This window comes from Salvelinus sp. IW2-2015, linkage group LG22 (assembly GCF_002910315.2).
Source record: "Salvelinus sp. IW2-2015 linkage group LG22, ASM291031v2, whole genome shotgun sequence".
Lineage (NCBI taxonomy): Eukaryota > Metazoa > Chordata > Actinopteri > Salmoniformes > Salmonidae > Salvelinus > Salvelinus sp. IW2-2015.
Genome location: NC_036862.1, coordinates 21036607 through 21063651, shown reverse-complemented (window position 1 = coordinate 21063651; position 27045 = coordinate 21036607). Strand labels below are relative to the sequence as shown.

At 44.8% G+C, this 27045-nt stretch overlaps 1 protein-coding gene across 1 annotated transcript in view; it reads left to right on the top strand.

Annotated features, from left to right (window-relative positions):
- LOC111949506 (BCAS3 microtubule associated cell migration factor-like) overlaps positions 1–27045 on the top strand; it is a 220612-nt gene that overhangs the window by 64856 nt on the left and 128711 nt on the right. Inside the window, 6 exon segments of the mRNA XM_070433866.1 lie at positions 6202–6335; positions 11372–11522; positions 11525–11584; positions 11587–11639; positions 11765–11822; positions 22012–22044. Of these exon segments, the coding sequence (XP_070289967.1) occupies positions 6202–6335; positions 11372–11522; positions 11525–11584; positions 11587–11639; positions 11765–11822; positions 22012–22044 (489 nt within the window).

Below are 27045 nucleotides of genomic sequence, written 5' to 3'. Positions count from 1 at the left end.
CCACGCCTCCACTCCAACCCCCCACCCCACACAATCCAGACACCTCAGGCTCTGCTGTTGAGTCATCCACAACCCACACACACGACAACACGCAACCCTGTGTGTAAGTTTTTATAGTGTGGGGCGGGTTCTGATCTGTTCCYCTGATTTGATTTGGGGCTTTATTTTTCACAGAATTGAAGTCCACTTTGTAGACATACTGTATTTGGTACTGTGTTCACAAGRTCCATTAAACACACACACATTGTTCAAAAAGCCTATCCTTGTACCTCCCCTCCAATCCCCCTTCCGTCAACGGCAGGCAGCACAGAGTAGCGTGAAATCTTATCTGCGGCGGCGAATGTTTGAGGGGATTCATTAGTTAACAGAAACACTAAAAGACAACTTTTAAATGGAGGTTAGAGATTACAGCCCACTCTCTGTTTTCAGAGAAACTGATTAAAGCTTTTCATCAGTCCTCTCTCCTTCCCTCCCTCCACAGTCCCCCTTTCTTTATCTGCAGATTGTGCTCTGAGTCCGACCAATTTGTTTGGGGGCTTTTAAACATGACAACAAAAGGCTGCTGTTATAGCCTGGCCTCTAAGCTGCTGGGAGAATGTGTTTTATCTGTCTGCCTGTTATGACGGAAAACTCAGACAGAGGCAGCAATACAATAACAAGCCTGTGTCCTGAATGACACCCTATTCCCTATATAGTGCACTACTTTTGACCAGGGCCCATAGGGTTATTAATGCACCATGAAGTGAGGTTTAGTCACGATGGATTTAGGAATGTTTCGTGTTTGCGGTAGAAAGAATGCGCTTCTCTTCATTTGGAGAAGGGAAGTACAWAGATGTAAATGTTCCATACACTGACCATGGTTTTAGAATGTTTGGATTTACTGTACATTCAGCGCATTGACTAACAGAAGGCGCTAACTTCTCTTCCTTTGTGGAGGAAAGTGTGATATAAAGTGTGATATACATATATATATATATATGTTTCGTGAGATGTGAGATGTATAAATGTTCCATAATAGTAGCGGTGGATTTGGATTGAGTTCTCTTAGTTGAACAGGTGGACTAAAGGTGCTGTATAAGGATTCTGCTCCAATGGCTCCCTATATAGTGCCCTACTTTTGACTAGGGCCCATTGGGATGCAGACTAACTCCAACATCTCACTTCTGCCCCCGCCACGCTTCATGAACTTGACTGCGTGTGGAACACTCCTCCCTCTGTAAGTGAGTCAGCATTACTTGAAAGCGGCAGGTTTCACCTTGTAAAGAAAGAAAGAGTCAACCATCTTAATATTAAGCTAATTGCTGCCTGTTGGCGATGGTTAGTCAGCCATTTTCAATCTATTAATATCTGAGAGAGAGGGAGAGCTGCTCAGCTCACTGGTGGTCTGGCTGGGAAGCAGATAGAAAAACACTCCTCGGTTTCACTCCACTGTAGATCAAATGAACCATAACTTTTTTTCTCCTTCTCTCTCTCTCTCCCCCTCCATCTCTCCCTCACTCCTTCGCCCCTCGGTTGGATTGTGGATGTGGTTTATGGAGTTAAGAGTGTTGGAGAATCCAGTCCAAGCCAGAGCTGCCGCAGCAGTGTAGCACTCTGGTCTGCTCTACTCTGGTCTGCTCTGGTCTGCTCTGCTCTGGTCTACTCTGGTCTGCTCTACTCTGGTCTGCTCTGGTCTACTCTGGTCTGCTTGCTCTGGCTCTGGTCTGCTCTACTCCTGGTCTGCTCTACTGCTGGTTCTCTCTGGTCTACTCTACTCTGGTCTGCTCTACTCTGGTCTGGTCTGTTTCTACCCTGGTCTGCTCTGGTCTACTCTGGTCTGCTCTGGTCTACTCTGGTCTGCTCTGGTCTACTCTGGTCTGGTCTACTCTGGTCTACTCTACTCTGGTCTGCTCTACTCTGGTCTACTCTGGTCTGGTCTACTCTGGTCTACTCTGGTCTGCTCTGGTCTACTCTGGTTGCTCTATCTGGTCTGCTCTACTCTGGTCTGGTCTGCTCTACTCTGGTCTGCTCTACTCTGGTCTGCTCTACTCTGGGCTACTCTGGTCTGCTCTACTCTGGTCTGTTCTGTGGCTCTATGGCATAGTGCTACACACTCTATGGGTGCATCTCAAATGGCACCCTATTCCCTATATAGTGCACTATATTTTTCTTTTATTCTTGATTTAACCTTTATTTAACCAGGAAAGGACCCATAAGGTTAGAAACCTCTTTTTGCCAGGAGGACTTTGCAAGAGGTCGGCAGGAGTAGTCAGCGGTACAAACAACACGAACACGATACAATAGCTACATTAAAAACAGTCACAATGGTCAACAATATTATCTTCTATCAGAGCTTTAAAATCAGCAAACAATACCTTCTCCTCCCCTTTTTCCAATTTGGTTCCCTGGGCTCTGGTCAGAGTATTGCACTACGTTGGGTGCCATCTGGAACACAACCCATGCCCCTTCCTGGTCATCAGCACAAATAACGCTCCTTACCCGACCACATAATATTGTGAGGAATCGCCAGTGGTGGTAGTGAGAGCCAGGGCTAAGCCAGGGTATGTTCCTCCTCCACCTTGCCCGTCGGCCTGATGGAATCTGCACTGGTCATTCCAGCGGCCAGTGGTCAGGAGGCATAGACAACGTTCATTTGGAGACACTTTCAGCCAATCCCTCCAACCCTTTTTTCTTCATCCCTCCATCCAGCTTTAGTTGGTTCATAGCCCAGTCACGATGCTAGGCCCTGTGCACTACTACAACATGAACAGCAACAGGCTCAGTGAAAGAGTTCATTAAAAAAGGGCCCACTTGACTATGATGGAATTGAACAGGTTAAGCTTCAGAAGATTTCACTTTTCGCCTGTAAAACATTGACAACTTATTGACCGCATGGTGACCCTTTGGGTGAGTATTAGCCTCCCATCCCCCTCACCTCCTATCCTGGTTATCTTGATGTGGGGCGGTGAGGGAGGGAGAGGTAGAGACAGAAATGGAGGGAGGGCTGTAGGGAGGCTGGCCTCAGGACCCAGTGAGTTCTGGCCGGTCTGGTCTGAGTGTGCAGCTTTGATGTCAGTCTGTCATGCCGGGGCCCACTTTAGTTTTTACTGCACCCCTGTGTGTTTTCCACCGCTATCATAAACACCTTGAAAAACCCAGCACGGACGCAGCCGAGAGAGACCGCCACACACTCGTACACACGGGCACACAGTACACACATACAGTACACCGAAAAACCCACACACGGTCATTAACTGACACACCACACGCATCCAGTATTACGCACTTAGTCTCACACACATACAGTACACACACACTGTACACAGAGAAACGCGCACATCCACACACACACTGCCTGGCAGTCTCTCATCACCAGCCCCACAGCCAGCCCTGAAGACAAAGACTCTGTATGATGCATGTTGTGCTCATTTGCTCATAAGTGTATGCGTCTCCTACAGCAAATTCCCCAGTGTCCTCTTAACGTTTTCTAACTACACATGGTTAGAATTCGACATTTCCCCTTTTTCAAAGGTTTTGGAGCCAAGTGTTGTTAATTAGAGAGGGGACTAGTTTTGTTGCGGCACTCCCAAGTGGGAGACCTCATCACTGACTGCCCTCCCTTCGTCTCTCTCCTCATCTGCTTTTGTCCAGAAAAAAAAGTCCCAGCCACTTTGGAAATGAAATATCCTTGCACTATTAATGGGATTGAGCAGATGTTTTCTGTTTATACGTTTTGAGACGTGACAAAGGCTGCAGCAAAACACAAGGAGAAGTTTTGGAAGCTCTTCTTTCCAGTGAAGAGCGAGAGAGAGAGAGAGAGAGAGAGCGAAGGGAGAGAGATTATATTTATGTGAATTATTTTATCACCCGCTCGCTCGTTCACTCACAGCCAGGCAGCGGGCCTTCACGCAGACTCACGTCTCACACATGGCAAATTAGAGGTTCTCTCTCCAACCAGTCGGTTTGGGTGTTCCAGGAAAGCAAACCCATTTTCATAAAGAACGTTGTAAATAACACTGATGCCCCAGAGAATGGGGAGGCTGAGGTGTTTATAAATAGGACGTGTCAAACGGAGCTCCGACAGCTTCAGGTTTGCAGCTGCAGCAGGCGGCTCTCACACCGCCGACCAGGAACGCTGCTTTTTAATTTGTGCTTCCCGCGGCCTAACCGACTGACGCCTCTCGGCGAGGGCCTGTATTTCAACAAGGCCACAAAAGCCCCAACCCTGGGCCCTTCCACTCCGGCCGGGTGCCTTTTGGAGTGCAGAGTGTACCATCAGCAAGAAGTCATGTCCTGGTCAGCCTCGCCAAGCCTCATCTGTCGAAGCCTGTGGCGAGCCAGGGAGGGAGGGAGGGAGACGCGCTGGGCGGCTTGGACCATGGAGTGAGAAGAAGAAAGAAAGGGGGGAGGGAGTAGAGGGTGGCTGGCTAAGGGAGAGGGGAAGCTCCCAGATAAACAGAGCACAGCGCCTTAACTCCTAATCACCCTACGCTTCCGTTTGCAGACTCTATAATTAGAAGGGTCCTTCTTTTCCRTGTATTCCCAGTTGACGCAAAGGGTTCTTGTGGCTTGGCACCTCATTTGGGGCGTGGGTTTAGTTTATGGCCAGGGCCCTGAGCTTCCAGCTTTGGTTTGGTCTTCACTTCTGATACAGCATGAATAGCTAAACCACCGTCTAATGCCTTGCCTCCTCTAGTTTTCTGTTTTTCTTTTCTTTCCTTCCAATGTCCCCCTCTTTGACTCCTTCTTTTCGACTCCCTCCATCAGTCTTACTCTACGTCCCTTCTTCTACTCACCTCTGTACCTCACCCTGTTACATGGCTGCTGTTGGATAAAGGTGGAAACTGGCTGCATCCTAAATGGCCCCCTATTCACTGGGCCCTAGTCAGTTGGGCACTATATAGGAAATAGGATGCCATTTGGAAAGCAATCTGTGAGGTCTGAAAGCAGTGTCCCGAAGACGTGGATAAAGGCAGCCCTCTGCACCTCTGATTCAGAGGGGTTGGGTTAAATGCGGAAGACACATTTCAGTTGAATACATTCAGTTGGACAACTGACTAGGTATCCCCCTGTCCCTTTCCCCTTCATCTAGCCTACATTCCTTTTTGGTGGTGTCTTTCTTCTTCATCCCTCTTGCATGTGTTGCTGGATTCTTTTCATCTCATGCCATTCCATCCTCCTCTTTTACATTTGACATGCCACCCAATAAAGACTGCCTACTAATTGCCAACTTATTGCAACCTCCACAGAAAAGACCCAGCGAAGGAAAATCACTAGTTATTCTCCTGTCAAATTATGGCTGTGAGGCTTTGGGTTCGGAGGCTTCGACGTAAAAAATTCAGCGCCATTTCTCTGGTCACACACTTTTCAGTTTGAGCTAAAGGGCTGACGTTTTGAGTTATGGCACTTTTATGTTTTTGGTAGAAATATAAAGGCTCTGTGAGGCTCTGTCCTGGGCTGACTGCGATCTGCGTTTAGATCTGGGTTTGTTCTGGTGTGGTTTGTTGAGTGTGTTGTTTACAGTAAAGGCCTATACTTTCAGCAGTTTGACAAACTTCAAATCAAACGGCTAGAAATGAATGGGCCTGTCATCGGAGGTTACACACGAGCTAGGCTGTGGTTGTGTGTTAGGACAAACACACACACACACCTCCCAGTCCCTAGAACGAAGATATAGTTATAAGGGTATGGTTGCGACTGGAGAACAAATTATAATGTGAGGGATAAGCAAGCGTTTTACGGCAGTGACAAACGATAGCTGGTGTGTTTTTATTGGGTGGTTTGTTTGTGTACCGGCATGGTGGGGCCGATATGTCCCGCTTTGAAGGGATTGTCGAGTTCTGCACGGTTCAAAGGTTTTATTAACAGCTAAATAAGTCTGCCCAGTTTTTGACTGAAATGTCTCTTGTTCTACAGTGAATCAAATAGTTGTTTTTGGTACTGGTTTGTATGCACACAAATTTTAATCAAAGACTGACATTTGTCATTTCTACAGTACATTTAATCTCTGTACTGGCCAGTACACTACTGGTCTGGATAATATTCTGAAATATTTCATATGGGGTTTGGAGTTGATTTTTATGACTGTTGGAAATTAAACAGTTTTGCCAATATACTAAATCCTCCTGAATAACTCTTGGATATGAAGAATAGGGCTCTGCCAATGGTTATGTATTACGGTGTGTGTGTGTGTGTTAATGTCCATGTTGTCTCTGTCTCCAGGTATGCTGCTGGTGACTGCAGACACCCTGGGCCATGACTTCCATGTGTTCCAGGTCCTCACACACCCCTGGGCCTCCAACCAGTCTGCTGTCCACCACCTCTACACACTGCACCGTGGAGAGACTGAGGCCAAGGTAACGCACGTAATATTCATCATACACTCACTGACGCCTACTTATCCCCTGTAAATAATACACATTTGAGTAATTCAGCACTGAGGTGGTTTCTGAACAGGGCCACCCAGAGCTGTTTACTGAGTGCGCTCTGGCCGCAGCATCTAAACCAAGCCTTTGATCCTCTGTAGTGTATGTTTGCCTGTGTTGTGTCTAAACACTGTCAGATAGACAACACTGGGCTTCATCAGACTGTACAGCTGAAAGGAAGAGCCGTTTTATGCCTCTGATCAGACACAGTTCTGTAGCATGGCCTCACTGGTTCCAGAAGTACATGGGGGGAAACGGTGTGCATGTGTGTGACCACTACAGCTTCAACGTCATTTCCTGAAGACATTGTTAGGAAGGGTAAAACACTATTAGGCTGGAGGATCTGAGTTGAGTGTTTGTGTGCGTGTGTGTGAGCGGATAAGAACCCAAACAGGGCGGGGTGTGACCCCGGCAGCTCTGTAATTGATGTGAAGGATGATTTAGAAACAAGCAAGGCCTCATTGCCTCTCACTTGACTGCAGCACCAGATTCCTCACAGCTGTGGAATCACAGCCTTCCAGCCAATCAATTAATCAGCGTCCAAAGCAAACACATTTTCAAAAGCTGAAACAATTTGTAAGACAAATAGGGCATGGCGAGTTTCAAACAACATTCACTATGGCTCATTCAATAAAAAAGTCTGCTGCATGTTTTCTTCTTGTCCCTAGCTAACAGTGCTCTCTCTCTCTCTCTGTCTCTGTCTCTCTCGCTCTGCTGAAAATCTAATATTTTGAGTTGGTAGAAGGAGAGATGACCCCCTTTGACATGACACTTTCTTCCCCGGCTAATCACATTGTGAGGCTGTGCAGAGCCTCTTTTGAGGAATGGCCACCATTAAAGCTCTCCCTCTGTAGTTGTGGCTGCTGCTGCCGCTGAATGTCAGCTGAGGCCTTGCTTATGGAACACACACACACACACAGCCTCAGTGGCGTGTAAGGAGATTTATTTGATCCAAGTCAAGGGACGCAGCATCCTGTATTCTCCCTTTACAGCATGCAGGCCTGTTATATAGAATCACAGTTTATGCAGCACTTCTGGCAATCCAAATTGTAGGTTTAGTCCCATGAGATAAAAGTTACCCTAGTGTTCTCTCCTATCGGGCCATCACTCCAAATTAGAGGATTAAGATTGAATCCTACTACACCGGCTCTGACGCTCGTCGGATTTGGCAGGGCTTGAAAACTATTACGGATTACAAAGGGAAACCCAGACGCGGGTTGCCCAGTGACGCAAGCCTACCAGACGAGCTAAATGCCTTTTATGCTCGCTTCGAGGCAAGCAACACTGAAGCATGCACGAGAGCACCAGCTGTTCTGTGTGATAATGCTCTCGGTAGCCATTTTTTGTCCATTAAAATAACATCTAATTGATCAGCAATACAGTGGAGACATTGTTAACGTTGTAAATTACAATTGTAGCTGGACACGGAATATATTCTTTTTGGAATATCTACATAGGCGTACAGAGGCCCATTATCAGCAACCATCACTTAAAATGGCCAGAAACAAATAACTTTCTTCTGAAACTCGTCAGTCTATTCTTGTTCTGAGAAATGAAGGCTATTCCATGAGAGAAATTGCCAAGAAACTGAAAATCTCGTACAACGCTGTGTACTACTCCCTTCATAGAACAGCGCAAACTGTCTCTAGCCAGAATAGAAAGAGGAGTGGGAGGCCCCGGTGCACAACTGAGCAAGAGGACAAGTACATTAGAGTGTCTAGTTTGAGAAACAGACGCCTCACAAGTCCTCAACTGGCAGCTTCATTAAATAGTACCCGCAAAACACCAGTCTCAACAGTGAAGAGGCGACTCTGGGATGCTGGCCTTCTAGGCAGAGTTCCTCTGTCCAGTGTTTGTGTTATTTTGCCCATCTTAATCTTTTCTTTTTATTGGCCAGTCTGAGATGGGTTTTTCTTTGCAACTCTGCCTAGAAGGCAAGCATCCCGGAGTCGCCTCTTCACTGTTGACGTTGAGACTGGTGTTTTGCGGGTTCATTTACAACATTAACAATGTCTACACTGTATTGCTGATCAATTTGATGTTACTTTAATGGACAACATTTTTAGATTTTCTTTAAAAAACAAGGACATTTCTAAGTGACCCCAACCTTTAGAACAGTAGTGTAGGTCCTTGATTGCAGGAAGCTTGGGTTCGGTGATGTACTGGGCCGTACGCACTACCGTCTGCAGTGCCTTACAGTCAGATGCCGAGCAGTTGCCATACCAGGCGRTGATGCAACCCGTCAGGATGCTCTCGATGGTGCAGCTGTAGAACTTTTTAAGGATCTGGGGACCCATGCCAAATCTTTTCAATCTCCTGAGGGGGAAAAGGTTTTGTCGTGCCCTCTTCACGACCGGCTTAGTGTGTTTGGACCTTGGTGTCCACATCACTATAGATCGTTGGTGATGTGGACACCAAGGAACTTGAAACTCTTGACCCGCTCCACTACAGCCCCGTCGATGTTAATGGGGGCCTGCTCGGCCCGCCTTTTCCTGTAGTCCACGATCAGCTCCTTAGTCTTGTTCACATTGAGGGAGAGGTTGTTGTCCTGGCACCACACTGCCAGTTCTCTGACCTCCTCCCTATAGGCTGCTTCTACCCCCAAGTCATAAGATGGCTGAACAATTAATCAAATGGCTACTGGACTATTTACATTGATCCCCCCCCCCGCCTCTCCATTTGTTTTGTACACTGCTGCTACTCGCTGTTTATTATCTATACATAGTCACTTCACCCCTTCCTACATGTACAAATTACCTCAAACCTGTACCCCCGCACGCTGACTCGGTACCGGTACCCCCTGTATATAGCCTCATTACTGTGATGCTTTTATTTTTTCGTTTATTTGGTAAATATTTTCTTAAATCTTCTTGAAATGCACTGTTGGTTAAGGGCTTGTAAGTAAGCATTTCACGGTAAGGTCTACACCTGTTGTATTCGGCGCATGTGACAAATAAAGTTTGATTTGCTCAGTGGAGTTTGTAGGCTAAACTATTTAATATGTACTTATATTGGTTTGTAAGATACTTGTATTTCTGTTGGTATTTTTGCCCCATTTAGTCTATTTCTATGGATATTTCTTCTCTTATTAATGTACTCTCATATGTTTAGCTTAGCAGCCGTTCCAGGGCAAAAAGTATATTTTTAGTTGGCAACTTGTGGTGTTCTATTTACTTTAGCAGAACTAATATTTATCTGTGGAGAGCTTGGACCCTAGCTGCCTGTCCCGCTAGTGTCATGTTTGGACCAGAGCACTGATCTAGGCTTTGCTTCGACCTTGTGTGCGGCGCTCCTCCACGGACACACACAGGATTGTAATGGGCTGGTTAATGTGTGACTTATAACGGCAGGTCCTGCTGCCTGGCTGTGTGTTACTAGCTTTGATCCTGCTGTTGTAAACACTGTAGAGACTACAACAGAGCGAGAGAGCAGGCTGTAGGGCACAGAGGTTATCTCCTACACAGCATACAATGCCGGAAGTGCAAATGGTGATGTAGCAAGGTGGGTGGACAACTCTTATCTAGCTGGACTGACTGGCTGGGCTCGCTCCGACTCACCACACACACTGACACACACACACTGACACACACACACTGATTCTCTGACACAGTCAACCCAGGTAAACAGGCATGGCTCTGATAGCGACAGAAGGGTTTCTCAGTAATAGGGCCCTAGGTGGTTTGAAACCAGTTTAAAGGGGAGTACACTCAGTGACCAGGCAGGTCAGGGTGTTTTGTATGGTCAGTCTTTTTCTTGCTCTGTGTGTCTGTTTTTGTTTTTAGTTTTCCATTGTTTTTTGTACCTTTTCCCTTTCATTTTGGTCTGTTGTCCTTTTACTCTGTCTCTGTCTCTCAGGATTCCTGTCATTCCATTGTAGTTCCTGCTAAGTGACAGTAACTCTAACTTATCAGTGTTACTGATAGAGACCGAGACACTTTGAACACTTCTATGTCTGTCTGTGTGTGACATCTCTACTGTCTCCTCTACCACAACATGTCTGCTCATCTCACCCATACACACTTATGTTCTGAATGTTCTGGGTCAGATCACAGTCTGATTAAGTAAGAGACTTCACCCAACTTCTGCTGTTGTTGGAGAGTTTGTATCCTACAAAATATGGGGAGAGGACAATGTTATCCTGATCAAGAATGTACCCCCTCCCCATATTGACTTTAATCACGGCTAGACAGAGCTCAGCTGAAACTACCCCCTATCCTTGTCTGTGCATAAAAACTGGTATGTGTTTGGTATGTGAAGGATGCCCCATTTAACTGTCATTGCTGAGGACAATTACCCAGCCAACCTGTGCCATGGCCACAGATGAAACACACAGACACAGGTAGACAGATCTCACAGTGGAAAAGATAAACCTCTCTTTTTCTGAGGATGAATACTGTTGACTCTCTTTTACACTTTATTTTCTGTCTGTCCGTCCCTCTCGCCACCTCTGTCTTTATCTCTCTCTTTCTTTATCTCGCTCTGTCTTTATCTCTCTCGGTCTTTATCTCTCTCAGTCTCTGTCTCTCTCTGTCTCTGTCTGTCTCTGTCTGTCTCTCTCTCTGTCTCTCTCGTGTCTGACATAGTTGTGTAAATGTGATCTGTTGGAGTGTGTCCTCTGTGAGCTGACTGTGTGTGTAGCCACAGGAGAGAAATACCTTAATTGTCTTCTGCAGACAGACTGTTGGGCTGTCTTTACCAAAGACTTAAAAATACATTCCCACCAAACCCTCAACAACCCTCCAGATACCTCCTTTCAAATGGTCATCTTATATTCTCTATTCAGTGGTCAGTTCAACATCTATTTGAGAATGTTAAGGGGAACATTGGTTTGGTTTTGCTGTAAGGTCAACTGCCTTACTACTTATACGCTGTGTTACTGTCAACGTATGACAAGCGGATCAGCTTCTTCTCTCTTTATTTATCTCTCTCTGCCTGTCTGTGTCTCTCTGTCTGTGCCCCTTCCCCAGGTCCAGGACATCTGTTTCAGCCAGGACAGTCGCTGGGTGGTGATCAGCACACTGCGTGGCACCTCCCACGTCTTTCCCATCAACCCCTACGGTGGTGCGCCTTGCGCCCGCACTCACATGTCCCCCCGCGTGGTCAACCGCATGTCCCGCTTCAGAAGAGTGCAGGGCTGGAGGAGATAGAGAATGAACTGAACAGCAAGCAGGCTGGAGGAGGAGATGCAGCCCCATCCCTGGGCTCTCCAGCAGCCCATCGGGTCCCCACTACACGGTAAGGATAGAGGACACACACTCGTGCACACAGATGCACAGGCACCAAGCACAGAACTAATCCTCTTACTATTGCGCAGTACATAAAACCCACAATACGCAGCATGTGTTGTGACATGGCTATAGCTGATATGGTGGTTTGTGGCAGCACACAGCTCTTCAGACAGCAGCGGCTCCAGTTCCAGTAAGTGCAACAACCCGCTGACTGGCTGTCACCTGAGTAGACCTTGTTCTGCTGGGGACTATGACCCGTCTGTTACAGCCTTGGTCCTGTTGGTCAAATACCCTAAGCCGCCTGGCCTGGCTGGCACACACACACTCATAACACCTACCACCACGCGTGGGCACACACACCACTCATACACAAACAAACACTGTGACATATACTCACTCAGCAAGTTCACAGAGAAAAATCACAGTTCAGGGTCGAGGCTGTTGCAGATCTTCTCAGTTTGCCCCTCCCTCCTCTCACTGTCAGGGCATCAGTCATCCATCTCTCTCCCACTCTCTGCAGCCGTGGCGCCCTGACTTCCCCTCGCTTCCTCGCCTATTGTAGCCCCAGACCCCCCCCCCCCCCACTACTCAGTTTGTGTGACTTCTCTCCCCCAGGCTCTGTATTAATGACCACTGTCAGATCACTTCCCCAACAATTAAAACAATGTCAGAAGGACGTTCAAGCCAAGCCAGAGTGACGTCAAGCCCAGGGAATGTACTGCCGCCGCGGCTTGTCTCGTTCTGGATCTAGAGAGAAAAAGTGGAGAGAAGGAAATGGAAAGGGAGGGAGGAGAAAGAGGAGTGAAAGAGGGAGAAATAAATTATGAAAGAGAAGGAGAAAAAAACATGGAGGGAGAGCGAAAGAGTTCAGCTTTTGTAGCGGCAGTGAATGGAGGGAGAGGGGAGCAAGAGACTCATAAATCACACTCCATTTTCAAAGGAGGGCATTAGAGCCACCTGTCAACAATTAGTCTCTTCACTGATACGTGTGTTTGTGTGTGTGTGTATGTATGTATGCGTGTGTGTGTGTGTGTGTGTGTGTGTGTGTAGGCCCCCAGGGATGGCAGACGGCTATATAAATGTTACAGCGTAAAGAAAGACTAAAATACCACTGTCTGAGGCAATAGGTTTTTACGTTTTCAGGACTTTGATATTTACAGCGTATCTGTTTCTTTTTATTAGGGAGTCTGTGATAAAGTTAGCCAGGAATCTGGGGGCTGGGTTTTGGAGATGTCATTCTCTGCATGGTGTTGGAGATGGTGTGTGAGTTTGTAGGGGGAGAGTCTAAATCTTCAACTACGACACACACACAGTGGCCAGTTTAACATGTAAATCTTGGTGGGACAAACTCCCCCAATTTTTTTTTTACGCATGCCAGCAAAGCCACTACTCAACACTAAACAATACATTAATTGCACTATAACGGTGACAAACGGTCCCCGCAAACTGTTACGGCCTACATAAAGATGTCCCAACAGCAGAGCTTTCTTTTCAGCACCATAGATTGAATCCTTACCACCGCTACACCTGGCTATTAGCGGAGCCTTGTCTGGCAGTGAAGCAGTTCATACAGCCTCAATTACTGCCTTCAAAAAAACATAGCTGATATGGCTGACTTGCTTAAACAAATGTGGTTCCTACTGACAATTTAGATGTACAATTTCGATTAAGACATTAATGAATGAGCTAGGAATGATGTAGTCAATATGACTGTTCAGCACTTTTGAAATGTACAGCCACAGAATTTAGAACATGGGCAGTTCTTACATTATTCTCCCTGTACACCAAGTCAGAACCGTAGGATAAATAAGGGGGCATATAAGCAGACAATGAAATCTCTTTAAATATTTTATGATTACGTTTCTCTAAAACAGGCTATAGGCTACATGTGCACCGCCAAGTCGGAACATTAGGCTTTAGGAGTGGGAAAGGGACCAAATTATTAGGGTGAAGCACATGGGCTACTAACAGCTTACTACACAACATACACTTAGTATTACTTTCTCAGCTACAGTATTGTCACGAGAATTATGTTCTCAATGTTCATAACCCAATTCAATTAAACTACTCAGTCTGCAACCCAGAATCTGTAAGATACTGGTTGAACGAAACAGACGGAGGCCCAGCTACGATAGTCAGAAAGTTTATTTACAAGAGCGCTAGTTCGTTGTACAAAACCATTCATTTTATGCTAGCTCCTTACGCACATACTTTTGCACACAAACAAAATTCATACGCACATACATTTGCACACAAACAGTAGGTATCCTACGCACATACTGTATCAATACCCAGCCGATAAAGATTAGGGACCGTGAGAAGCACTCCCTGTCCTCCCTCAAATCTCTCAGTGGCCCCTAGCCAAGGTCGGCACCGAATCTTGCTCAGACAGTCTGTGTTTAAGATAATATAGAGACATATTGTACAGATATATTGTTTTCCGACTAAAACTACACACATCATTTATTATAATTTTACTGACTAAGACTACACACATCATTAATAATAATTTGATGATTCTAATGTATTTCATTGATGATTCTAATCAATTACATACAATTATATAGTTTCGGGGTGGAATATTCTAATCATTCATTTAAACATATAAATTCCATCAACAAGTATACATATCTCCCTGGCAAAATCCATCATTTTTGCAGCAGCATACAATACATTTTTGGACCTTGTTGTGCTGTTCTTACTTGAACAGGAAGGTGGCGTGGCAGTCCTTCGTGGGCAAATTTTATTATCAAACTTTGTCATCAAAGTCTGGCATTCTCTGGATTTATGGTGCTTTCAAGACAACTGTGAACTCTGAAAAAAAAACAAGGTTGAATCATGACATCAGTGATCTTCAGGTCGGAGTTCTAGAAAGAGGCCTGAGTTCCCGACTTGGAATTACGAGTTGGATGACCGTTCGAAACTTATTTTCAGCAGTCCGAGCTCGTTTTTTTAATGTTCCCAGTTGTCTTGAACTCATTGAATTCGGAGATTTCCGAGTTCCAGTTGTTTTGAACGCGGCAGAAGTCATCCTGGATTGACAGCATGGCCAATGTAGTCAATCATTTCTGGCCCATGGTGTTGAATGTTTATCCTTTTAAGCTTGGAAAAGAGTCCCTTAAACCAAGATTTGGAACACACACCCACTCCACTGAATAGCAGTCTGGTGATTGCTTTGTAGTGCTTGCAGTTAGCCACTGATTCCTTCCGATTTCCAACTTGTTGTGTCATATTTATATCCAATGGCCGATGAGCACTGATACGTTATCTGTAATTTCTCTTCATATGACAAGGATTGAAAAGGATTTGCCAGTAGATTGTCGACTTGATTCATGATGACTGCTTTCTAGCTAAGATTTTGAAAGTACGATGTTGACATGATCAGTCCAATCAAGGCTACGGTAGATATAACGTGATTTGACGTCACTTTATCTAAGGCCAATGACCTTGAGCCTTCTTGGATGGGCATTTCTAATGTAACTCTATAGCAGCACCCAAGGGGCTTGAATTTGAGCTCTCACCGTAGATTTTGCGGTGACGTAGTGTCCTCATGAGTGACAAAATACTCAGCCAATCACGAGGCAACTAGAGAACATTACCAACCGCTACGCTCCGTGTTTTCCTCAGGCTGCCCCACCACCACAGAAAGCACTGAGCTAGGCTGAAACACCATCATTTTGGAGCTGCCTTACTCAAGAAAGCAAAAAAGAGACCATGTTTGTATGTGGCTTTAAAACTCAAAGATTTTTTTACATTGTTTTCAAACTAATATGTGACATGTATTAATGCCAAAATAACATGCCAAACAGGCAACAATTTTTTGTTGTTGTTGTTATTTTGCTAAACAGGTTGGGCTTAAAACAGGTGGTTTTCAGCCCAAACTGCCCTGAGTGACCGGCCGCCACTGGATCCACACACTCCCTGATGTGTCACGTTGGTTCAGTTAATGTTTCTTATAGGCAGGCAACCCAATTATGATCTTTTTTTCACTAATTGGTCTTTTGACCAATCAGATCACCTCTGAAAAATATCTGATGTGAAAAGATCTGATGTGATTGGTCAAAAGGCCAACTAGTGGAAAAAAGATCCGAATTGGACTGCCTGTGTACACACAGCCATAGAGGAGAAAAATTGTGTGTCCAGTATGACGTTGTTCAACACGTCTTCTTTCGGTAAATTGTTGACAGGTTTCTCACCCTGAGAACTGACTATTCTCTAGGTAGGTCAGGGATCATCAACTAGATTCAGCCACGGGCCAATTCTTTCTTGAGCGGATGGTCAGGGGGCCAGAACATATGTTTTTATTTTCTTTAGACTCCAAATTGACCGCAAGAAGCCTAAACAGATAATATTTGACTAAAACATAATAATTTCAAACCTTGATTACATGTGGGTACATTGTCTTGTGTAGGGTGCTGTCTTTCGGATGGGACATTAAAGTGGGTGTCCTGACACTCTGTGGTCATTCAAAATTCCATGCCTCTTATTGTAAGAGTAGGGGTGTTCACCCCGGTGTCCTGGCTAAATTCCCAACCTGGCCACATTACGTCATGGCCTAATCATCCCCCTCATTCCTAATTGGCATATATGACTCCTCACCTCTCCACCTGATAGCTGATGGGTGATAAGAGTTGTCACAAAAAAAGGTTGCCGCGCATCACTGAGATGGGTGCATCTCATTGATAGTGGATGAGGTGAGTTTCCCCCTACTATGTAAAGAGCTTTGAGTACCTCAGTTGGTAGAAAAGTGCTATATAAATCCATTCCATTATTATCAATTATTATTCATTTATTATTATTTGTATACGATCACATATGTCTCTCTATTATAAGTGGAATACTTCGGAACAGATTTCCAAAATGTGAATCACTTGGAGCTGATTTCCTGGTGTGTTTACAGTCTTTTATGCCCAACAATAACAATTCAACAAGCAAGCAAAATATATATATTTTTTTGCTCAGAAAACATGGGGGGTCAAATAAAACCACCCAGGGGCCAAATTCGACCACCAGTTGGGGAACTCTGCTTTAGGTGTTAATGTAGCCTGTACTATTCTTGTTCTGAGAAATGAAGGCTATTCCATGCGAGAAATTGCCAAGAAACTGAAGATCTCATAAAACGCTGTTGAACAGTGCAAACTGGCTCTAACCAGAATAGAAAGAGGAGTGGGAGGCCCCAGTGCACAACTGAGCAAGAGGACAAATACATTAGTTTGAGAAACAGACGCCTCACAAGTCCTCAACTGGCAGCTTCATTAAATAGTACCCGCAAAACACCAGTCTCAACGTCAACAGTGAAGAGGCGACTCCGGGATGCTTGCCTTCTAGGCAGAGTTGCAAAGAAAAACCCATGTCAGACTGGCCAATAAAAAGAAAAGATTAAGATGGGCAAAAGAACACAAACACTGGACAGAGGAACTCTGCCTAGAAGGCCAGCATCCGGAAGTCGCCTCTTCACTGTTGAGACTGGTGTTTTGCTGGTACTATTTAATGAAGCTGCCAGTTGAGGACTTGTGAGTCGTCTGTTTCTCAATTTAGACACACTAATGTACTTGTCCTCTTGCTCAGTTGTGCACTGGGGCCGCTCACTCCTCTTTCTGGTTAGAGCCAGTTTGCACTGTTCTGTGAAGGGAGTAGTATACAGTCTTGGCCTAAAGTTTTGAGAATGACACAAATATACATTTTCACAAAGTCTGCTGCCTCAGTTTGTATGATGGCAATTTGCATATACTCCAGAATGTTATGAAGAGTGATCAGATGAATTACAATTAATTGCACTGTCCCTCTTTGCCATGCAAAGGAACTGAATCCCCCAAAAACATTTCCACTGCATTTCAGCCCTGCCACAAAAGAACCAGCTGACATCATGTCAGTGAATGTCTCGTTACCACAGGTGTGGGTGTTGACGAGGACAAGGCTGGAGATCACTCTGTCATGCTGATTGAGTTCGAATAACAGACTAGAAGCTTCAAAAGGAGGGCGGTGCTTGGAATCATTGTTCTTCCTCTGTCAACCATGGTTACCTGCAAGGAAACACGTGCCGTCATCATTGCTTTGCACAAAAGGGCTTCATAGGCAAGGATATTGCTGCCAGTAAGATTGCACCTAAATCAACAATTTATCGGATCATCAAGAACTTCAAGGAGAGTGGTTCAATTGTTGTGAAGAAGGCTTCAGGGCGCCCAAGAAAGTCCAGCAAGCGCCAGGACCGTCTCCTAAAGTTGATTCAGCTGCGGGATCGGGCACCACCAGTACAGAGCTTTCTCAGGAATGGCAGCAGGCAGGTGTGAGTGCATCTGCACGCACAGTGAGGCAAAGACTTTTGGAGGATGGCCTGGTGTCAAGAAGGGCAGCAAAGAAGCCACTTCTCTCCAGGAAAAACATCAGGGACAGACTGATATTCTGCAAAAGGTACAGGGATTGGACTCCTGAGGACTGGGATAAAGTCATTTCTCTGATGAATCCCCTTTCCGATTGTTTGGGGCATCCGGAAAAAGCTTGTCCGGAGAAGACAAGGTGAGCGCTACCATCAGTCCTGTGTCATGCCAACAGTAAAGCATCCTGAGACCATTCATGTGTGGGGTTTCTTCTCAGCCAAGGGAGTGGGCTCACTCACAATTTTGCCAAAAGAATACAGCCATGAATAAAGAAGAATGGCACATCCTCCGAGAGCAACTTCTCCCAACCATCCAGGAACAGTTTGGTGACGAACAATGCCTTTTCCAGCATGATGGAGCACCTTGCCATAAGGCAAAAGTGATAACTAAGTGGCTCGATGAACAAAACATCAATATTTTGGGTCCATGGCCAGGAAACTCCCCAGACCTTAATCCCATTGAGAACTTGTGGTCAATCCTCAAGAGGCAGGTGGACAAACAAAAACCCACAAATTCTGACAAACTCCAAGCATTGATTATGCAACAATGGACTGCCATCAGTCAGGATGTGGCCCAGAAGTTAATTGACAGCATGCCAGGGCGGATTGCAGAGGTCTTGAAAAAGAAGTGTCAACACTGCAAATATTGACTCTTTGCATCAACTTCATGTAATTGTCAATAAAAGCCTTTGACACTTATGGAAYGCTTGTAATTATACTTCAGTATTCCATAGTAACATCTGACAAAAATATCTAGAGACACTGAAGCAGCAAACTTTGAAAATTTATATTTGTGTCATTCTCAACTTTTGGCCACGACTTTACAGTGTTGAACAATATCTTAATTTCCTTGGCAATTTCTCGCATGGAATAGCCTTCATTTCTCAGAACAAGAATAGACTGACGAGTTTCAGAAGAATGTTCTTAGTTTCTGGCCATTTTGAGCCTTTAATCGTACCCACAAATGCTGATGCTCCAGATACTCAAGTAGTCTAAAGAAGGACAGTTTTATTGCTTCTTTAACCAGAACAACAGTTTTCAGCTGTGCTAACATAATTGCAAAAGGGTTTTCTAATGATCAATTAGCCTTTTAAAATGATAAACTTGGATTAGGTAACACAACGTGCCATTGGAACACAGGAGTGATGGTTGCTAATAATGGGCCTGTGTACGCCTATGTAGATACTCCATTAAAAGTCTGTTTCCAGCTACAATAGTCATTTACAACATCAACAATGTCTACACTGTATTTCTGATAATTTTAATGTTATTTTAAATTGACAAAAAATGTGCTTTTCTTTCAAAATCCAAGGACATTTCTAAGTGACCCCAAACTTTTGAACGGTGGTGTTGGTTTTTATAAATTGTTGCTAATTTATTAAATAAGTATAAATATACAGTACCAGTCAAATGTTTGGACACACCTACTCATTCAAGAGTTTTTCTCTATTTTACTATTTTCTACGTAGTAGAATAATAGTGAAGACATCAAAACTATGAAATAACACATATGGAATCATGTAGTAACCAAAAAAGTGTTAAATCAAAATATATTTTAGATTCTTCAAAGTAGCCACCCTCTGCCTTGATGACAGCTTTGCACGCTTTTGGCATTCTCTCAACCAGCTTCACCTGGAATGCTTTTCCAGAAGTCTTGAACGAGTTCCCACATATATGCTGAGCACTTGTTGGCTGCTTTTTCTTCACTCTGTGGTCCAACTCATCCCAAACCATCTCAATTGGTTTGAGGTCAAGTGATTGTGGAGGCCAGGTCGTCTGTTGCAGCACTCCATCACTCTCCTTCTTGGTCAAATAGCCCTTACACAGCCTGGAGGTGTGTTTTGGGTCATTGTTCTGTTGAAAAACAAATGATAGTCCCACTAAGTGCAAACCAGATGGGATGGCGTATTGCTGCAGAATGCTGTGGTAGCCATACTGATTAAGTGTGCCTTGAATTCTAAATAAATCACAGACAGTGTCACCAGCAAAGCACCTTCACACCTCATCCTCCATGCTTCTCAGTGGGAACCACACATGTGGAGATCATAATTTTACTTCACTGCGTCTCACAAAGACATGGCGGTTGGAACCAAAAATCTTACATTTGGACTCATCAGACCAAAGGATATATTTCCACCGATCTAATGTCCATTGCTCGTGTTTCTTGGCCCAAGCAAGTTTCTTCTTCTTATTGGTGTCCTTTAGTGGTGGTTTCTTTGCAGAAATTCGACCATAAAGTCCTGATTCACACAGTCTCCTCTGAACAGTTGATGTTGAGATGTTTCTGTTAGTTGATCTCTGTGATGCATTTATTTGGGCTGCAATTTCTGAGGCTAGTATGAACTTATCCTCTGCAGCAGAGGTAACTCTGGGTCTTCCTTTCCTGTGGCGGTCCTCATGAGAGCCAGTTACATCATAGAGCTTGATGGTTTTTGTGACTGCACTTGAAGAAACTTTCAGAATTCTTGAAATGTTCCGTGTTGACTGACCTTCATGTCTTAAAGTAATGATGGACTGTCGTTTCTCTTTGCTTATTTGAGCTGTTCTTGCCATTATATGGACTTGGTCTTTTACCAAATAGGGCTATCTTCTGTATACCACCCCTACCTTGTCACAACACAACTGATTGTCTGAAACGCATTAAGAAGGAAAGAAATTCCACAAATTAACTTTTAACAAGGCACACCTGTTCATTGAAATGCTTTCCAGGTGACAACCTCATGAAGCTGGTTGAGAGAATGCCAAGAGTGTGCAAAGCTGTGTTATTTAATAGTTTTGATGTCATCACTTTTATTCTACAATGTAGAAATATAGAAAAACCCTGGAATGAGTAGGTGTGTCCAAACTTTTGACTGGTACTGTATATTTATATTTTTTTCATAAATTGTTTGCGCGGCCCCCCAAAAAACCCTCCCCCTAAAAGTTGATCACTATTTGCTTTGTTTATCTTCTGTCTGTTTTGTGAACAGGTTGTTTCTCGGGCTTGAATCTGGGATGATGAATCAGTCAGAAAAGCCACAACAGCTGCCCTCTGATTGTCCCCTCTGACAACACATTGATTTTGGGGAAGGAACTAAGAAAAGTTCACATCCTTCAGAGCTGCCAGGCCGCTTTAAAAATAGAAATCTACAGTTTTTTTCCCCTCTCTCTGTTTAAATATGGAGTCGTGCTAGTTATTCTCCTCAAGTCCTGTTTTAACCCCTTGTCCTATGATCTTCACCCATGCATCCTCAAAGGAATGGCTAACCTGATGTCTCTAATTATTTTATTTAATTGAGCCAGTGTATTCAATTTAGAGCCCTGCACGGGCAGGAGCACTACCCAGGGCGCTACCCAGGCCCGATTTGCTTCTGCCAAATTTGATGAGGTTGAAGAACTTCTGACAACATGTTATGATCTTAGTAAGATATGACTGTACTGCGCTTCAGAGCACGAACAAAAGGCTCAGCTTCAGAATGTTAGTGATCAATTGTAATGATACCTGAGCCCTACCCGGGCCCAACCCCGTGTATCATTTTGGGGCTCGTCGGGTAGTAGAGCTCTGATTCTATTGACCCAATGTCCCTAATAATGTCCATGTAACAATATGAATGACTATWTGACAATCTTTTTTAACTTCTATTCACAAGTCAATCATATAGCTTAGCTTTTGATCTAGTTTCTAAAGTAGATTACACAAACCGAACTTGGATGAGTGCTCTGTTGGTCAACTGCTTAGACATCATAGATACACTGTACATATTTGATTGTTGATATGGAAGTGGATGTTTCATGTACTTTAAACCAATGTGTTTGTTTTAAACTGTCTTATGTATGGTTTTATCAGACTAATTGTCTGTGGTAGTTGAGTCTGGCTGATTTGGGGTCAGTGTTTGACTATAGACAAGACTGGGCTGGCTCTGCTGTGCTTCTGTCACTGTCCGACAGAGTTCAGTCCAAACACTCCTGTGATTGAAAGAGAAAAGTTATGCTGTACTGACTCTACTGCTATTCCATTCAACAGGAGCAAAATGCAGAAAGAAAAGAGAAAATAGAGGTCAGTGAAGTCTGGTCCGCCGTGTGTCCACTCGCATCTGTGTGTGTGTGTGTGTGTGTGTTTTTTGCATGAGCCCGTATGTGTTTTCAGCTGGGGTCAAACAATGACACATCAACAGATGAGTGTTAGTCTGTTAGTGAGGGTGCTGATTTCTCCTGGTGGCCTGAAATAGAGTGCTTGGTGGTTCATTGTGGATCCAACAGTCATCCAGCCATCTGGTTTCTGGCCCACGTTCAGAGGCTGCAGCAAAGGGCAAAACAAGGTGCAAAGGGAAACTGTTAATTCACTGTTGATAAAGGGATACTTCCTCTGTGCCATTACAAGCCAACACAGAGCTTGTTTTGGTTTTCAGGGTTCTTTAATCCTTYACACCGCCCTTTTCTGTCAGTCATCRTCCTCCGGCCAAAACATAGTCAGTGTAACGGACGCCGGTCGTACGATGATGGCATTTGCTGTATGTCCCAAATGACACCCTATTCCCTATATAGTACACTACTTTTGACCAGAGCTCTATGGGCCCTGGTCAAATGTAGTGCACTATAAAGGAAATATCGTGCCATTTTGGATGCAAGCATTACCTCGGAGTGGTTGATAACTAACTAACTAACTAACGTTAAGCTAGCGAGGCGTGACACGTTTACGACTTGACCCTCTGACCCAGGGCTTGTCTGTGAAGTTCTATAATTAGAGCTTTTTAAACGCTCACTTTGAAGTGCAGAACACACTGATTTTGTCACCCTTCGTAAAACATGAGGTTTGATGTTGTTTGCTTGCTGTGTGCTCCACAGTGGCCTACTGTAGATGACCTCTGTAACACACACACACACACACACACACACACACACACACACACACACACACACACACACTGGAAATGAGTATCAATCACCTCAGCATAGTAACGTTGTATAGTGAAAGATGAAGGAAGATGTGGTTTACAGCGTATGTGATGGTCATACAGTTGCTTCTACACATTTTTATTTTTATCTTGTTCCTAATGACAGATGAATCTGTCCCTTACTGAAAAGCGAAGGCAGTGTAGTTAGTCTTCACCTACATTTTCAACCTCTCCCTGACGTCTGTAATACCTACATGTTTCAAGCAGACCACCATAGTCCCTGTGCCCATGAACACCAAATCAACCTGTCTAAATGGCTTTCGCCCTGTACCACTCACATCTATAGCCATGAAATGCATTGAAGGCTCACTTCGCCATCATCCCAGACACCCTGGACCCACTCTATTCACACCTATGTGAGAATGCTRTTCATTGACTACAACTCAGTGTTCAACACCATAGTCCCCTCCAAGCTCATCACTAAGCTAAGGTTCCTGGGACTGAACACCTCCCTCTGCACCTGGATCCTGGACTTCCTGACGGGCCGCCCCACAGGCGGTGAGGGTAGCCAATAACACATCTGCCACTCTGAGCCTCAACATTGGGGCCCCTCAGGGGTGCGTGCTCAGTCCCCTCCTGGAATCCCTGTTTACCCCACAACTGCGTGGCCGCGCACGACTCAAACACTATCATTCAATTTGCCGACGACACGGAGGTGGTAGGTCTGATCACCGACAACGATGAGACAGTCTGTAGGGAGGAGATAAGGGACCTGGCAGTGTGGTGCCAGGACAACAACCTCCTTAACCTTCAGTAAGATAAAGGAGCTGATCGTCAACTACAGCAAACTAAGAGCTGAGCACGCCCCCATTCACATTGATGGGGCTGTAGTGGAGCAGGTCGAGAGCTTCAAGTTCCTTGGTGCACACATCACTAAGGATCTATCATGGTCCAAACACACCAACACAGTCGTGAAGAGGGCACAACAACACCTCTTCCCCCTCAGGAGGCTAAAAAATATCCTCAAATGTCTACAGTTGCACCATTGAGAGCATCTTAACTGGCTGCATCACCGCTTGGTATGGCAACTGCTTGGCATCGGACCACAAAGTGCTACAGAGTAATGCGTACAGCCCAGTACATCACTGGGGCCGAGCTCTCTGCCATCTAGGACCTCTATACCAGGCGGTGTCAGGAAGGCCTTAAAAATGTTCAGATTCCAGCCACCCAATCTCTGCTACCGCACGGCAAGCGGTACCAATGCACCAAGTCTGGAACCAACAAGACCCTGAACTGCTTTTACCCACAAGCCATAATACTTCTAAACAATAGCTAATCAAATGGCTACCCGGACAACCTGCGTTGACCCTTTCTTGCACTAACTCTCTTGCACTGACTCTATGCACACAGGACTCTACCCACACACTCACATATACTAACACACACACACACACCCTACATACACCCACACATAACATGCACATACATGCAAACTGACCACACATTCAAACACTTTTACACTCACCAAATACACTGCTGCTACTGTCTTATCTATCCTGTTGCCTAGTCAATTTACCCCTACCGAAAGTGCCTTGAAAGTATTCAGACCCCTTGACTTTTTCCACGTTTTGTTACTTTACAGACTTATTCTAAAATGGATTAAAGCAATCTACACACAATACCCCATAATGACAAAGCGGAAACAGGTTTTTATTTTATTTTTGCAAATGTATATATATATATTTTTAAACGATACCTTATTTACATAAATATTCAGACACTTTGCTATGAGTCTCGAAATTGAGCTCAGGTGCATCCTGTTTCCATTGATCATCCTTGAGATGTTTCTACAACTTGATTGGAGTCCACCTGGGGTAAATTCAATTGATTGGCAATGATTTGGAAAGTCACACACCTGTCTATATAAGGTCCCACAGTTGACAGTGCATGTCAGAGCAAAAACATAACCATGAGGTCGAAGGAATTGTCTGTAGAGCTCCAAGACAGGATTGTGTTGAGGCACAGATCTGGGGAAGTGTACCAAAAAATATCTGCAGCATTGAAGGTCCCCAAGAACACAGTGGCCTCCATCATTCTTAAATGGAAGAAGTTTTGAACCACCAAGACTCTTCCTAGAGCTGGCCGCCCGGCCAAACTGAGCAATCGGGGGAGAAGGGCCTTGATCAGGGAGGTGTCCAAGAACCTGATGGTCACTTTGACAGAGCTCTAGAGTTTCTCTGTGTAGATGGGAGAACCTTCCAGAAGAACAACCATCTCTGCAGCATTCCACCAATCATGCCTTTGTGGTAGAGTGGCCAGACGGAAGCCATTCCTCAGTAAAAGGCTCATAATAGCACACTTGGTGTTTGCCAAAAGACCGTCTCTCAGACCATGAGAAACAAGATTCTCTGGTCTGATGAAATCAAGATTGAACTCTTTGGCCTAGCGTCACGTCTGGAGGAAACCTGGCACCATCCCTACGGTGAAGAATGATGGTGGCAGCATCATGCTGTGGGGATGTTTTTTAGCGGCAGGGACTGGGAGACTATTCAGGATCAAGGCAAAGATGAACGGAGCAATTAACAGAGATCCTTGATGAAAACCTGCTCCAGAGTGCTCAGACTGGGGCGATGGTTCCCCTTCCAACAAGACAACTAACCTAAGCACACAGCCAAGACAACGACCCTAAGCACACAGCCAAGACAACTAACCTAAGCACACAGCCAAGACAACTAACCTAAGCACACAGCNGCACACAGCCAAGACAACTAACCTAAGCACACAGCCAAGACAACTAACCTAAGCACACAGCCAAGACAACACAGGAGTGGCTTCGGGACAAGTCCCTGAATGTCCTTGAGTGGCCCAGAGCCTGGACTTGAACTTGATCGAACATCTCTGAAGGGACCTGAAAATAGCTCTGCAGCAACGCTCCCCATCCAACCTGAAAGAGCTTGAGAGGATCTGCAGAGAAGAATGGGAGAAACTCCCCAAATAGAGGTGTGCCAAGCTTGTAGCGTCATACCCAAGACGACTCAATGCTGTAATCGCTGCCAAAAGTGCTTCAATAATGTGCTGAGTAAAGGGTCTGAATACTTTTGTAAATGTTATTTCAGTTTTTTTATTTAATAAATTAGCAAAAACGTCTAAAAACCTATTTTTACTTTGTCATGGCACCAAAGGAGATGGCTGCCATTTTACGATCCGTAACCAATTGTTCTATTGTGTATGTTTTTTCGCGTTATTTGTAACTTATTTTGTACATAATGTTTCTGCCACTGTCTGTTATGACCGAAAAGAGCTTCTAGATATCAGGACAGCGATTACTCACCCCATACTGGAAGAATACTTTTTCTTCATCGAGTCAGAGGGGAAGGATTTACTTCAGACACCCAACAAGGCCCTCGTCCCCGTCACGCGCAGAAAGAGACGGGGTTACCGTGCCTTGTAAGGATCCGTCGCAGAGAGGGTAATCTACCATTACCATCGGTTCTATTAGCCAACATACAATCAATAACATACAGCTGGTGGGTTTTAAGCTTTTTCTGCAGGATAGAACAGCGGCCTCTGGTAAGACAAGGGGTGGCGGTCTATGTATATTTGTTAACATCTGGTGCACGAAATCTAAGGAAGTCTCAAGGTTTTGCTCACCTGATGTAGAGTATCATAATGATAAGCTGTAGACCACACTATTTACCAAGAGTTTTCATCTGTATTTTTCGTAGCTGTCTATATACCACCACAAACCGATGCTGGCATTAAGACCCCACTCAATGAGCTGTATACGGCCATAAACAGGTCAACATTCACAAGGCCGCAGTGCCAGGTAGATTACCAGGACGTGTACTCCGAGCAAGCGCTGACCAACTGGCAAGTGTCTTCACTGACATTTTCAACCTGTCCCTGTCGGAGTCTGTAATACCAACATGTTTCAAGCGGACCACCATAGTCCCTGTGCCCAAGAACACTCAGGTAACCTGCCTAAATGACTACAGATCTGTAGCACTCACGTCTGTAGCCATGAAGTGCTTTGAAATGCTGGTCATGGCTCACATCAACACCATTTAACTTTTAAGTTATTGTATCATGTAATGTTCCTATTATATATGTATTTGACATTGAATGGAAAAACTTCTGACTTCCAGGCTGCATCACATCCGGCC